Genomic DNA, 14464 nt, shown 5'->3' with positions numbered 1-14464 from the left:
AGCATAAGATGTATCCATGTGACAGCTTTGGGAGCCAGTTTCCAGAAATTCACGACAGAGGTACCCTTTTCCTCCCCACTTCAGATCACTGCAGGCATCCTGTTTCCTGTCAGCTGAATGTGTGGCAACAAAAATCTTTTAATAAGATGCTGAGCCTGAACTAAGGGACATACAAAAGTCTAGAAGAGATGACATCTCTGAGTAAGGAAGAAGAAAAATTACTATAGACCTCAAGGTTGGGGGAGAAGTACCAATAGTGGCCTCAGCTGGTTGTTACAGCTGCCTTATCTCCCTCCCTAGTCACCATGTGGCCATAAACAGATGATACTTTTGTTTCCTCTGAAACAAAAGTATCTCTTGCTTCAGTCTTTCCAAACCTCAGGTGAATGAGTGTCAGTGATAGAACAGACCAGATTATGGCCTTGTGAGCTTTGGAAGTTTGGAAAAATCATCAGGGATCCCCTTTGGTCACAAGCTGGTAACAGCAGGATAGGCTGGATCCCTGAGGGGTGACCTGTTTGCCTCAATCTAGCAGTGAAACAACCCAGCCAGTAGCTGAGACACTATGTCCTGCAAGCAAGAGAGTGATTCATCCATTGGCTAAAACACACCTAGAATTAAGCTTGGGGGGAGGGGATATTTTGTGGCAATCATTTAAACTGGAGTTTACTCTCTCTAGGGACCAAAGTGAAGGAGGACATGATCATGGTTTCTGATGTTTTCGTACCTTGATCCTTACTATACCTTCCCAGCAAATATTGCATTGTAGAGACTTGGAATCAGATGATATGGGTTCAAATCCTGGCCTGACTACTTACTCCCTGGGTGACCTTGGGAAAGTGATGTGACCTCTCTGAGCCTCAGTTTCTTCATCTCTAAAATAGGAGAGTTGGACTAGATGACCTCTAAGGAACTTTTAAGCCATAGATCTATAATTCTATGAATGATTATCCCTATTTACAGATGAGGAAACTAAGGCTAAGGAACCTGAGAGGAAAGAAGAGAAAAAGGGAAGAGGTGAGAAGGGAGAGAAGAGACTCAATGAAATTAAGTGTCTTCCCCAAAGTCACATAACTAATAGTGGAAAGGGCTAAGGATTGGGCCCAAGCCTTCCCTCTCCTATTCTACCAGACCTTCCTGACCTCCTGCATGGGGGTATGTTGTGTGGATTTAAATGAGCATGTTATGTCACACGTCAAATACAAACATTCTTTTCTTTCCCTGAAGTTGATTCACCATCAGTGAACTCAGCACCAGGGCTAGCTCCAGAAGCCCACAGCCCCGTCTTGGCACACTCAGCCTTAAACTGAGATGCCATTTCATAATGTGGTTTTTCAAAGCAAAATTCCCGCGGGTGCGTTGGAGGCTATGTTGGCCTGACTCGCACACAGCTTGCTTCCATCAGAGATGATTTGAGTTGTGGGCGTAGGAATCTCTCTCACCAAGGAGAAGATGGCTTTTTTCGTGAGTCACATGAGCTTTCTGTCAACAGTCAAAAGTAACTCTTTGCAAAATTCCACCATTCCTCTGTTCAGGCCCTTTCTAAGGTCAAGAGGCAGCATAATGTACAGAAAGAACCCTGGCCAAAAGACATGGGGTCAAATCCCTCCTCTGTAAAGCCCCTGTCTGGGCTTTAATTTCTATAACGTGAGGGAGAGAGGCTGTGTTGCCCAGTGGATTGAGAGCCATCCTTGGACCAAGAAAGCCTGGGTTCAAATCTTACCTCTGAAACATCCTGGCCTTCTGATGACCTGAGCAAATCATTTAACATCTCAATACCCTAGGTAAAGGTATCTAAGATCATAAGTTGCCAAGCAGGTACAAACCTATATTGGTAGAGGAAATTCCTTATACCAATGAAATCACAGGTCTGGTCTAAAAAAAAAATGAAGGCATTGGAGGAGATGATCTTTAAAGTCCCTTCCAGCTCTAACAAGTCTATGATTCTGTGTTAATATGAAGTTCCTTACCCTATGGGAAAGCCACGCTGGGTCTGAGGACCAAACAGGCAGCTGTCAACCTGAAATCAGTAGATCTAAGTCAGTCTCAGCTTGGTTATTGAGTTGCTAGCTAGCAACAAGAGATGAATATAAGCTACTTACTAATATTAATATTCACCCACACCCTTCTTCTGAGCCTAATTCTCTTGCTCTCCCCCCTAGCCCCCACACCTCAGTTAAGTACGTTGTATGCCGTGATGTCAAATACTTTTTGTATAACATTGTGCAGTATAATAAAGGCCAGTTAGTATAGAGAGACAGCCCAGTGTAGACAGACAGAAAGTCAGCATCAGAGTGAGGAAAATGAAGCCTAGGACCCTAAGAAGGAGGAACCCAGGAACCTGGCAGACCTGGGTCCAAGTCCTGAATCCCTCTTCTTCTTCCCTTTCATTTTTTTTGGAGGTAATTGGGGTTAAGAGTCTTATTCAGGGTCACTCATCTAGTAAGTGTCTGAGGCTGGATTTGAACTCAGGTCCACCTGGCTCCAGGGCCGGTGCTCTATCTACTGTGCCACCTAGCTGCCCCTCCAAGTGCCTCTTCTGATACATACTATACTGGCTACATGATTCTGGGCAGGCCACTTAACTCCTCCATTCCCCAGGCAAGTTTCTAAGGTGATAATTTGCAGAAAAATTGCCAATAGGGGAAGAGTTTACTAAGTAGGAGTCCCCCTAAACCAATGAAATCATAGATTCTAACCTCTTTCCCTTCCCCATGCCGAGAACACAGACAGAGAAGTGTGATGGATGGGCGTGTTGGACTTGAAGACAGAAACACGGGTTCAAATCCTGCTCCTAAAAAGTCCCTGGACCTCTACGGGCCTCAGGCATTGCCCTCAAACTTAACAATCAAGTGTCTAGTATGGACCAAGGACTGGGCCGGATGCTGGGGTACACACACAGAGTATGAAACAATTCCTACTCTCAGAGAGCTTATGTTAGAACAGGGGAGACAATGAGTTTATATGTAAGGAACTGCTCTACTAAGTGCTGGGTGAGTTGTGATCTGCCCTGGAGGAGGGTGTGCCCCATGCTGATAAATCACAGATGCCTCATATAGTCATCCATTGTGTATCACAGCCAGGAGTGTGCTGAAGCCAGCTTGCACCTGCTTGAGAGAGCTGATTGTTAAATTTTCTGTGTGAGCACTTGAGTCTCAGAAATTAGCAGAGATACAAATCAGGATTTGGTTTCCTGTTTTGTTGATTGTCTAGACTTAGGAAATTGATGGAGAAAATGCTACTATGGCAGATTAGATTTACATTAAAAATGTATCCTGCAGCTGGGTGGTTCATTGGGTAGAGTGCTGAGCTTGTAGTCAGGGACACCTGCATTCAAATATGGCCTCAGACAGTCACTTCACCCTGTTGGCCTCAGTTTCCTCACCTGTAAAATGAGCTGGAGAAGGAAATGGCAAAACACTCCAGTATCTTTGCCAAGAAAACCTTAAATGGGTCACGAAGAGTCAGACATGACTAGAAAGACTGAACAACAACATTATTATTATTATTATTATTCTCCCTCCCATAGAGCCAGTTGTTAAACACTTACCAGCACACCCCTGATCACATACACATACAAAGAATGAGACAATTCCTACTTTCAAGGAGAGACAAGAAGCTATCTGTATTGGGGTCTTATTCCCTAGCTAGAGTGTAAGCTCCATAAGGGCAGACTTTGCATCTCCCTTCTGCCCAGCATAGTGTTCTGCATACAGTTGGTGCTTAATAAAGGTCTGCTGAATGAATAAATGGTGTTGTGGGAGTGACCCTGAGTTCCTGAAGGCTACCCCGTGCAAAACATAAGCTCTGCCAGGTCCTACCAAGATGGAAAGACTCTGTGCTCATTATCAGTGATGGGCTGGTCCAAGCACAAGCCAGATAGCTGGCCAGCAGTGCTGGCCGCAGGGACTCATGAGAAGAGGTCGCCGTCTATGTTGGAAGAAGAAGCATCAACACTGGTGAAATCAGGGATCACAGGATCATCTATCTGGAGATGGAAGAGAGCTCAGAGGTCAACCCCCTTCATCTTAGAGATGAGGTAACTGGGGCATGGGAGGTGAAGTTATCTGCTCAAGGACACAGAAGCAGTAAATGTCAGAGGTGGGATTTGAACCCAGGACTCTTGACTTTAGACTCAGCATTCTAATAGGATGCCTTGCTATCTTTTTAAACCAGTTCAGATAATACCAAATATGTTTAACTCAGATGAAGCTCTCCTAGATGGAGAGAGCTTTACTCTCTGAGAAGAGAAAAAGCACTTCGCCGAGGAATCTTGCTATGGAAACGTAGGTGTTGGCAGAGAATGGATCACTCAGCAAAGAACAGAGGAAGAGGAGGAGAATGGGGATGGTTGATGACTCCCATCAAAGAGGCACTGAGGGGGCTGCCTTCCAGGAGCAGGGGTGGGGGTGGGGGTCCCAGAGGAGACAGAAAACCTGCTAAGTCTCCTCCAACCCGATGACTGACTCCCACCTAGTGCTGGTGATTCATGTGGGTACATACAATATCACCAGAAGGAAGCATTGTGAAGGATTCTAAAGTCCTGGGCAGGAAACTGAAGACCACAGGGGCACAGATGGTACTTTTTGTCACTGTGGGTGCCAATCTGAGGTGAGGGCTCTGGAGGAGAAAAAAACAGAATCTGGAAGTGAACAGCTGGCTAAGGAGATGGTGTCAGAGAATGGGATTGGGATTTCTGAGTCATAGCCTAAGATATAGACATAATGGGCTCCTGGCTGGGGATGAAGCATAACTAACAAGGACTGCTAAGAAGGTATTGGCTTGTTAATGGACTGGCTGATTTACTGGGAGGTTTGTGGAGAATGACTGATGTAAAAACAAAAAAACATTTTTAAAAAACCAAGTAATGTCCAATTAACCTCATTTTTTAAGAAAAATAGTTACTGGACTAGCAGATAAGGAGATTTCCATAGAAAGAGTTTAACCTAGATTAAAAAAATATTTTTCAATTTGTTTTGTTAAATATTTTCCAATTACATTTAAAATTTTTAACATAAATTTTAAAAAAATTTGAGTTCCAAATTCTCTTCCACTCTCCTGCCCCCTGTTACCCCTTGAGAAGGTAAGCAATATGATATCAATAACATGTGGAAAGTCATGCAAAATATATGTCCATATTAGCTATTTAACCTAGATTTTAGCAAAGCATTTGACAAAGCTTCTCATTATTCTCGTGGAAGAGATGGCAGGGTGTGGGCTAGATGACAATACAGTTAGATGAATTTAAGAATGATTGAATGGCCAGACTCAAAGCAGTCATTAATGGTTTGATGTAACAACAATAGCCAGCATTTCTCTAGGTTTGCAAGGTGCTTCACAAATATTATCTCATCTGATCATCACAAAAACCCCAGGAGGTAGGTGCTATTATTATTTCCATTTTACAGATGAGGAAATTGACGCTGACAGAGGTTAAGTGACTTCCCAGCATCACAGAGCTAGCAAGTGATTCCTGACATACCCATCTCTGACCTGTTTTGTCTCCCGCCATTCTCAGGTTTAGAGACCAGTCCAGTAAAATTCTGTTAACAGTCTTCCTTGACACAATCATGTATATTCTTATGTTTCCATGTTGGGTCCCCTCAGTAGATTGTAAGCTACTTGAGGAGTTTTCTTTTTTTGAGTCTTTGTGCTCCTCGCCTAATACCTGGATCCTGGTAGCCACTTAATAAATACCTGTTGTATTGAACTGAATAAAGCCAATTCATGGTAGAATAGACTCTTAAACTCAGAACTTGTGGCCGAGAGAGTGACTTGCCCAGGATCACACAGCTAGTTAGTGCCTGACTTCCTGACTCCACATCCAATGCTCTATCTATTGCAATGTGTGTGTGTGTGTGTGTGTGTGTGTGTGTGTGTGTGTGTGTATTGGGCACCTTTGCTAATCTTGTGAAGCCCATGGTTCCCTTTTCAGAATAAGGTTTTTAAATGTATAAATAAAATAAAATACATAGGACTACAAAGGAAGCTAATTATATTGAAATACACTTACCAAAATATTTTGAAAACAGGTTTGCAGAGACCATATTAAGAACCACTACTGTATGGGGGATTTGCAGGAAGAGATGGGTGAGACTGGCATAGGATGAGGGCATGGACGGAGGGGAGGGGAGGGAAGGGCCACGCTGATTAAACCACAGAGCCAACCCCGTATGCGGGCAAGTGTGATATCCAGGACAGAATACAGTACATGCCAAACGTGCTCTGACTCACTACTTGGCCACGCAAATTATAGTTCCACATCTTTGCCCACCCCCGTTCTTACCGTATTTACCGGAACAGAGCCAGCCAGTGATGGCGATAGTTATGTGAAGCTGTTTCCCGTCCCTTAAGGGCAAGAATTCAAATTCTTCTATGGCTCCCACCCGCTTCTTCATCTTGTAGCCTAAAGACCAGAGGAGCACGGATTTAGAGCTGGAAGGACCTTAGAAGACATTGAGTAGTCCAAATGTCTCATTTTATTTTTTTCAATCATGTTTTATTTTTTTTAATGATTAAAAATTTATCTTTTCTCTCTCCTACTCCTTCCCCCTTGATCTGAGGATGAAAGCAAAATAGAATCCCTGTTACAACATGCACAGTCAAGCAAAACAAATTTCTGCATTGTTGCTGTTGTTCAGTTGTGTTCTACTGTTCAGGACCCTGTGGACCATACTGCCTGTGGGGCTTTCTTGGCAAAGATACTGGAGTGGTTTGCCATGTCTTTTTACAGTCGATTAAGGCACTAAGAGATAAAGTGACTTGCCCAGGGTCACACAGCTAGTAAGCGTCTGAGGCCGGATTTGAACTCAGGTCTTCCTGACATCAGGCCCAGCGCTCTATGCACTATGGCGCCATCTAGCTGACTCCAATTTCTGAATTGACCATGTCCAAAATGCATATATATGTATATGTGTAACCACCACCAAAAGACATATATAAATATGTGAGTATATGTATGCACATATATACACACATAAATGGATATATACATATATATGTTTAGGTTTTTTTAGTCATGTCTAACACTTTGTGATCCCATTTGGGGTTTTCTTGACAAAGATACCAGAGTGGTTTGCCATTTCCTTCTCCAACTCATTTTACAGATGAGGAAACTGAGGCAAACAGGGTGAAGTGACTTGCCCAGGGTCACACCGCTAGGAAGTGTCTGAGGCCGGATTTGAATTCAGGTCTTTCTGACTCCAGGGCCAGCACTCTATGCACTATGGTGCCACCTATCTGCCCCATACGTACAAATACATGTCTCATTATGTACGCTTCATCTTTCATCTCTCATCAGGAGGTAGGCAGTATGCTTCATCATTAGTCATCTGGAATTGTACCAACCCTCTCATTTTACAGATGAGGAAACTGACTCTCAGAAAAATTAAATGATTTGTCTAGGATCACAAGTCATTTTTGAACTTAGGTCAATGACTCTTTTATTTATTGATCTATCTATCTATTTATGTACGTATGTATTTATTTATTTATTCTAGGCAATGAGGTTAAATGATTTGCCCAGGGTCACACAGCTAGTGAGTATCACATGTCTGAGGCCAGATTTGAACTCAGTTCCTCCTGACTCCAGGGCTGGTGTCCTATCCACTGTGCTACCTAGCTGCCCTGGTCAATGACTCTTGTCCCCTGAAAGTATCTCCCTGGTGGCTAGGAGGTCATTAAATATAGCATTTTGGGCTCTTGCTAATAAATCTCTTGTCAAGTCAAATCAACTCTAATCTTCCAGGACATTTCCAGCCACATCCCTGTATGTTCTGTGCCTTCCTCCCTGGCCAGCTTCCTTTTAGGTGGTATCTTCTCTTAGGAGAATGTAAGCTTCCTGAGGGTAGGGACTGTCTTGGTTGTTCAAATTTGTATTCCCAGGACTTAGCACAGTGGTGGTATACAATAAGCACTTAATTAATGTTTTTTCTATATTTCTAATGATAAAAAAGCTGGACACAGCTCTAACTGCATGGGGGGAAGGGAGACATGTTGAAATTAATTTTTTAGGCAACTAGGAGAAGGTCCATGTGCATATTATTACTCCTATAACTTGATAAAACAAACAAACCAAAACATCCCTGCCCTCAAGAGGCTTACATTCTTCTTAGGGGTTGGGAAGAGGAATACAATGTATACATAAATAAACCATGATACAAAGCTATTCTGGGAAGAGAGTGCTAATAACTGGGGGATAAGGGTGAGAGGTAGGGGGAGCGGGGGTGGAAAAGTAATCCAGAAGGGCTTCATGTAGGAGATGGTGCCAGAGCCGTGCTTGGAAAGAAGTCCAAGGGATGGATAAGGAAGTTTTACAGCTGTGAACCTAACACTTCTTTCGGACAATAAGAATGGAGCTCTTTACGGGTCACCATGGCATCTGGCGGCTGGTTAAGACCTGGTCCCTGCTACTCTGACCTGCACACTTTTTCTGCTCAGGCCTTTCCTGAATTCTTATCTACCAGGTGGTGGGGGATGAAAGGGAAATAAGGGAATAAGCATTTATATACCACCTACTACATACCAGGCACTGTGCTAAGCACTTTACAAATATTATCTCATCTGATCCTCACAATAATTCTGGGAGGAAGGTATCATTATTCTACTCGTTTACAGTTGAGGAAACTGAGGCAGACAGAAGTTCAGTTACTTGCCCAGAGTCATACAGCTAGTATGTGTCTGAGGTGGGATTTGAACTCAAGTCTTCCAAACTCCAGGCCCAGCATTCTCTACACTGCCTAACTGTGGTTAATGAACAATATTAATGAGACCATAAGTACGCCAAAGGTGAAAACAGACAGCTGTGCCTGGAAAGCAGTGGAACCATGTGCTTACATAACCCTCCAGGCTACGGAGTCAGTATCAACATCTTTCTTTGATGCTGGTGACTGGGCATCTTTGGCCAGGATGCAGGTGACCCAGCCACAGAGTCCTTGTGATGGTGCCTATAGAGAACTGAGAACATAGAGAGAGAATGGGAGGGAGAGCAGTAGCTTTCAGAGTGAGGAGGTTGTGTTTGGGTGTGGATCCCTGGCTAGGATCTGGAATGAAAATGAGAGTGAGGGCGCATCTGAGTATAGCATCCAGGTGTTGAAGCCAGCCACCAGGATAGAGAGCCAACTGTTAAATTCTCTTTTTCTTTTTTTCAGTTGTTAAATTTTCAACGTGAGCATTTACACCTAGAAAAAATCAGGGCTTGATTTATCATTTTTTTGATCGCCTAGACTTAAGAAAGTGATGAAGAAAATGGCAATAATTCAGATTAAACTTCTAAGTGTGTCCTGAGTCCTTTTTTTTCCCTAGAGAGATGGTTGTTAAACATTTACCAGCACACCCCTGCTTGGGACTCCCTGAAGTTTGATATTTAAGTCTGGATCTGTAGAGATTGTGAGGATCATGGCAGGCCCGAGAGACAGGCACGCAGTTAGCCAGAGACAACTAGCATAAGCTTCTGGTTCCCAGGGTTTCCCTGCCTCCTGCCTTCCAACGGTGACTCCATTTAAGCAATAGGGACAATGGGCCATGAATCATATTTGGTCTTGTAATGCTGCACTGTCATACTCTCAAAGTTTGAAAGCTGGAAGGGGCCTTAAAGATCATCTGGTCCAACTTACTCATTTTAAAAGTGAGGAATCTGAGCCCCAGAGAGGTTAAGTGATTTGTCCAGGGTTATTCTGGTAGTAAATGGCAGAGATGGGCTTTGAACCCTGGCCTCTTGACTCAAAATCAGCATTCTTTCCACTATACCACATAAATTTATCTGAACTGGCATTTGATGACAAGAGATCTTGTGATTGGGGTGTGAGCTTGAAAGCAGTGAGCCTGTATGATTCATTTTAGAATGACCAGCATTTTAAACAATTAACAGCAACAAAAAAAACCCCAATAGAATGGCCTAGTGCCATCTTGTGGCCTAGAGGGAAACTTCATAGTTGCCAACAGCTGGCCCTGAAGGAATGTAGCTTCCTGCCCACATGGCTGTCTGCCCTTCCTTGGAGATTCCCTTGTTATAGCCTGAGGAGAGGGCCACATGTAGCTACAGAACATGCTAGAGGTATTGTGGGATAGCAATCATAGTCATCCTCCTCTAAGGTTTGCAAAGCAATTTATAACTATCTCAATTCTTACAACTTTGGGAGGTAGGTGCTTTTATTAACCCCATTTTACAGATGATGAAATTGAGGCTGACAGAGGTTAAGTGACTTACTCAGGGTCATGCAGCTAGCAAGTGTCGGAGACTGGATTTGAACTCAGGTCTTCCTGACTATAGGCCCAGTCCTCTATCCTCTGCACCACCTATTTATTTTTTTCATTAGCATCTCTAAAACCTTGGGGTCAAGTCACCTCCTCTCTCAGAAGCTCAGTTTTCTCATCTACGAAATGGACACGCTGACCTTTTCTACTCAGTCCTTAATGTACTTAGTGGGGCTCTTGGGAGGGGACATGCTCTGATCATAAACCACTACAGAAAGACCAGCTGTAGTTAGGACGTGAGATCCATTTTCCAATCCTACCTGTCAGACCAGCTCCTGCAGCTCCAAAGAGGGAGGTGATGACCGCAATGCCTGCCACAGAGCCCAAAGCAGCTGCGCCCGTGGTGCCAATGATAGCAGCTGCTCCAGCAGCCATGAAGGGGGCAGCCAGACCACCTGTCACCCCTGCAAGGAAAACAGGAAAGGATTCACCGTGGAGCCGCCATCCACCTTCCCAGTAACTTTCCACAACAGAGTTCCATCCTGGGCCACAACCCCCCTTTATAGATTGTTAGTGCCCTGAAGTCAGGGACTGTCTGATGTTGCATATGATAATGATGATGATGATAACAATAATGATGATGATGATGATGATGATGATGATGATGATGATGATGATAGCATTTATATAGCACTTACTATGTACCAGGCTCTGTGCCAAGTGTTTTACAAATATGATCTTGTTTGATACTCACAACAACCCTGGGAGGTAGGGGCTATTATTATCCTCATTTTACAGATGAGAAAAGTGAGGCAAACAGAGGTTAAGTGACTTGCTCAGGGTCACACAGCTAGTAAGTGTCTTAAGCTAGATGTGAACTCAAATCTTTCAAACTCCAGGCTCAGTACTGAGCCATCTAGTTTTCCTCAACCTTGGACTTAGCTCACACTAAATGCTAAATAAATGCTTTTTCATTCATTCATTTGAAAATATGAAACTGATAAAGAGGCTATTATAATAGCCTGGTTGAGAAGTATGAGGATATGAACCAGGATAATTGTAGAGGAAGTAGAAAAGAGGGTCAGGACAAAACATTACTCCACTGGGCATTCTTATTGCTATGAGGTCTGTATCCCAAAGAGATCAAAAAAAGAAGAAAATGACCTATATGCATAAAAATATTGATAGCAGCTCTTTTGTGGTGGCAAAGAATTGGAAACTGAGGGGATGCCCATCAACTGGGGAATGGCTGAATGAGCTGTAGCAGAAGGATACGGTAGAATACTATTGTGCTGAAAGAAATGATGAAGGGGGAGGCTGTGAAAAAAACCTGGGAAGACCCATCTGAACTGATGCAAAGTGAAGTGAGCAGAACCAGGAGAACAATTTATACAATAATAATACTGATACAAAACAACAAAAATATATAACAACAACAAAATACAAACAACTTTGAAAGACTTAGGAACCCTGATCAATGCAATGACCAATCATAATTCCAGAGGAGCCAGGATGAAACCTGCTATCCAAAACCTGCTATCCACCTCCTGACAGAGAGGTAATGGACTGGAGGTTTGGGGTGGGGTGAGGAGGGAAATTGTGTGTGTATGTATGTACACACACGTATATATGTGCGTATGTCTACACGTGCACATACATACCTGTGTATATGTATACAGAGAGAGTCAGACAGACAATTTGGGAATTTATTTTGCTTGACTATGCATATTTATTACAAAGGTTTTCCTTTCCTTTCTTTTGTTTTCAATTGGAAGGTTAGAGGGAGAGAAAAGAAATGCTTGTTAATTGGAAAATAAAATAAAATTTAAAATGCAAAATGAAAACAAAAGTTTTTTTTTTTTTAAAGGGGAAGAATCTGAGTTAGAAAGACTCAGCCCTGGCACCCACTTGGCTGGGAGTAGGGGTAGGGTTTGAGGCCAAGGGGCCCAAGCAGAGGTGGATCTATGGTTATGAGCCCGGGGGAGTGAGGTCGCTGGGGTTCTAGGTCACAAGGCCAGCCAAATTTCAACCTGCCCTTTCATTTCAAATTCTAGGCAATCTTTTCCTTCTTGGCAGCTCTGATTAGATTAAGGAGTTTCTGGACCATGCCTCAAAGCCATGAGTAGTCCTTACCTATTGCTGTCCCACCTCCAACAGTGGCCAGGCCAATTAGGAGATAACGCTTCCATTTCTTCCGATTTTCTCTCTTTTTTCTTAAAGCTTCAGCAGCTCTGGGAGTGGGGAAGGGGAGAGGAGGAAGAAGAGGAAGAGGAGGAGGAAGGAAGATCTGTGAGGGCAGCCCTCATGCTTCATGGCTCCCAGATTCACCCACAATGCCGGGCCAATCATAGGGGTTCCATCATGCAGGGCTTAATGACCAGAAACACCATGGATCATCAGTGATTTTGAAGGGCTGAGAAGCTGAACGGGACACAATGTTCAGTACGTGCTTATACTTACCCTATCGGTCCATCCTAACTGGACTGCAGTTTGAATAGTGAAAAAAAGCACAAAAGGTTTTTTAAAAGTAGGTGTACTGGGAACATCAGTGAAATATACCCTGTGATCATCTCTGTGCTCTCTAACTCCCCCTTCTCCCCCTGCCCCCAACCCAGGGTATCACAAACCAAGGTCTATCCAAAGATGGGGCACTCAAAACACCTGCCTTTGGGCCAGAATCTTTCAGACCTGAAAGGCAAATTCTAAAAAAACTGGGCAAGGAGAGTCTGGCAAAACCATAGAAGGAGGTGAGATACACACACACACACACACACACACACACACACACACATTATGTGTGTATACACATATATGCACACATGTATATAATATACACATATATGTATATATATATGTGTATATATATATATATATATTTTTTAGCTTGATACAGTTAGAAAGATCACCTAGATTTTCCAAATACAATGCTCAGTTCTTAGATGCTGGGTCAGAATACTAGAATGTCAGAGCTAAGACAGCTCTTAGAACCCAGAATGTCAGAGCTGGCAGGGCCCTTGGAACTCAGAATGTCAGAGCTGAGAGGACCCTTTCTGAGCCTCAGTTTCCCCATCTATCATGAGGACACGATAATATGCACTATCTACTTCACAGTGACTTGTCAGGGTCAAATAAGTAACATCAAGTAAAGCAGTTAGGTGGCAGGTTTACATCAAGTTGAACGCTCCTATTTTTTCATGAAGCCAGTTTCAGAAGTCCCAGAGCAAAAAAAATTATATCTCTCACACTGGGCCACTAGATGGTATAGTGGATAGTGCTTAGCTTGGAAGCAGAAGCCTGAGGTTCAAATCCTGTCTCAGACACTTCTAGCTGTGTGATGCCCTCCCCTCCACCCCCAGCTAAGTCACTTAACCTCACTTTGCCCATCTATGAAGTAGGGATAATAATAGCACCTGCCTCGTAGGGCTGTTTCAAGGATCAGATTGATGACATACATGAAGTTGCTTTGCAAACCTTAAAGTATTAAGAGATGCTAACTACAATTATTATTTTAACACTATCAGTCTGTATAACATTTTATGGCGTACAAAGCACTTTCTTCATGAACATCCTGGGAAGTAGGTAGTACAGGCATTATCACTCCCATTTTACAGATGTGGAAACAGGCTCAAAAAAAATCACAAGGATAATAAATGCCAGGCTCAGGATGCAAATCTGTCTCCCTACAAATATCTCACCATTGGCTGCCCAGTCATGAACCTAAAAGCTCTCCCCTTCCTTTCCCCTTTGCCACACCTGTGGGGTATGGCGAGTCCAAAGCACACGGCTCTACGCCCAGATGCAGAGATGACCCCAAAACCTTCCCCTGCCCTGGCTCTCTGGAACAGGCTGACCTAAAGAAACTTAGAGGAAAAGACACAAGGCCCGAGGGAAGAGGCTGTACTCCCTGCCTTCTGTGCTAGTCTTCCGGGGTGATTACTTAAGTTGACCTGACTAGATACGCTGGAAGCCTGGTTCCCAATACAGTTGTAGCTCTGATTAAGTTAGGACCTGCATTCACTCCCCACAATCCTCACTGCCCAGGGAAAGAGGGTCAATGTTCATCTTCCTCTGTCTACAGAGAGACACAAGGGAGCCTTGAAGGTGGCAAATGATATATCACTCAATCTGTAGTAGTAGTGTTGGCAGTGGGAGTAGTAGCTGTAGTAGGAGTAGTAGTAGTAGTAGTAGTAGTAGTAGTAGTGGTAGCAGTGGTTATGGTGGCCGTAGTAGTAATAGTAGTAGTGGTTGTGGTGGTGGTGGTAGTAGTAGT

At 43.5% G+C, this 14464-nt stretch overlaps 1 protein-coding gene across 5 annotated transcripts in view; it reads right to left on the bottom strand.

Annotated features, from left to right (window-relative positions):
* LOC114028476 (transmembrane and coiled-coil domain-containing protein 4-like) overlaps nt 1-14464 on the bottom strand; it is a 109908-nt gene that overhangs the window by 67985 nt on the left and 27459 nt on the right. For all 5 annotated transcript variants that reach the window (XM_027842712.1, XM_027842711.1, XM_027842714.1 and 2 more), the window contains 3 exons: nt 12328-12425; nt 10515-10658; nt 6287-6406 (listed from right to left, as the gene is read on the bottom strand). In XM_027842712.1, the coding sequence (XP_027698513.1) occupies nt 6287-6406; nt 10515-10658; nt 12328-12425 (362 nt within the window). The remainder of the gene's footprint in view (nt 1-6286; nt 6407-10514; nt 10659-12327; nt 12426-14464) is intronic.

Source organism: Vombatus ursinus, unplaced genomic scaffold (assembly GCF_900497805.2).
Source record: "Vombatus ursinus unplaced genomic scaffold, bare-nosed wombat genome assembly UNPS02014884.1, whole genome shotgun sequence".
Taxonomy (NCBI): domain Eukaryota; kingdom Metazoa; phylum Chordata; class Mammalia; order Diprotodontia; family Vombatidae; genus Vombatus; species Vombatus ursinus.
Note: the sequence above shows the minus strand (reverse complement) of the source record. Positions and strands in the feature narration are given on the sequence as shown.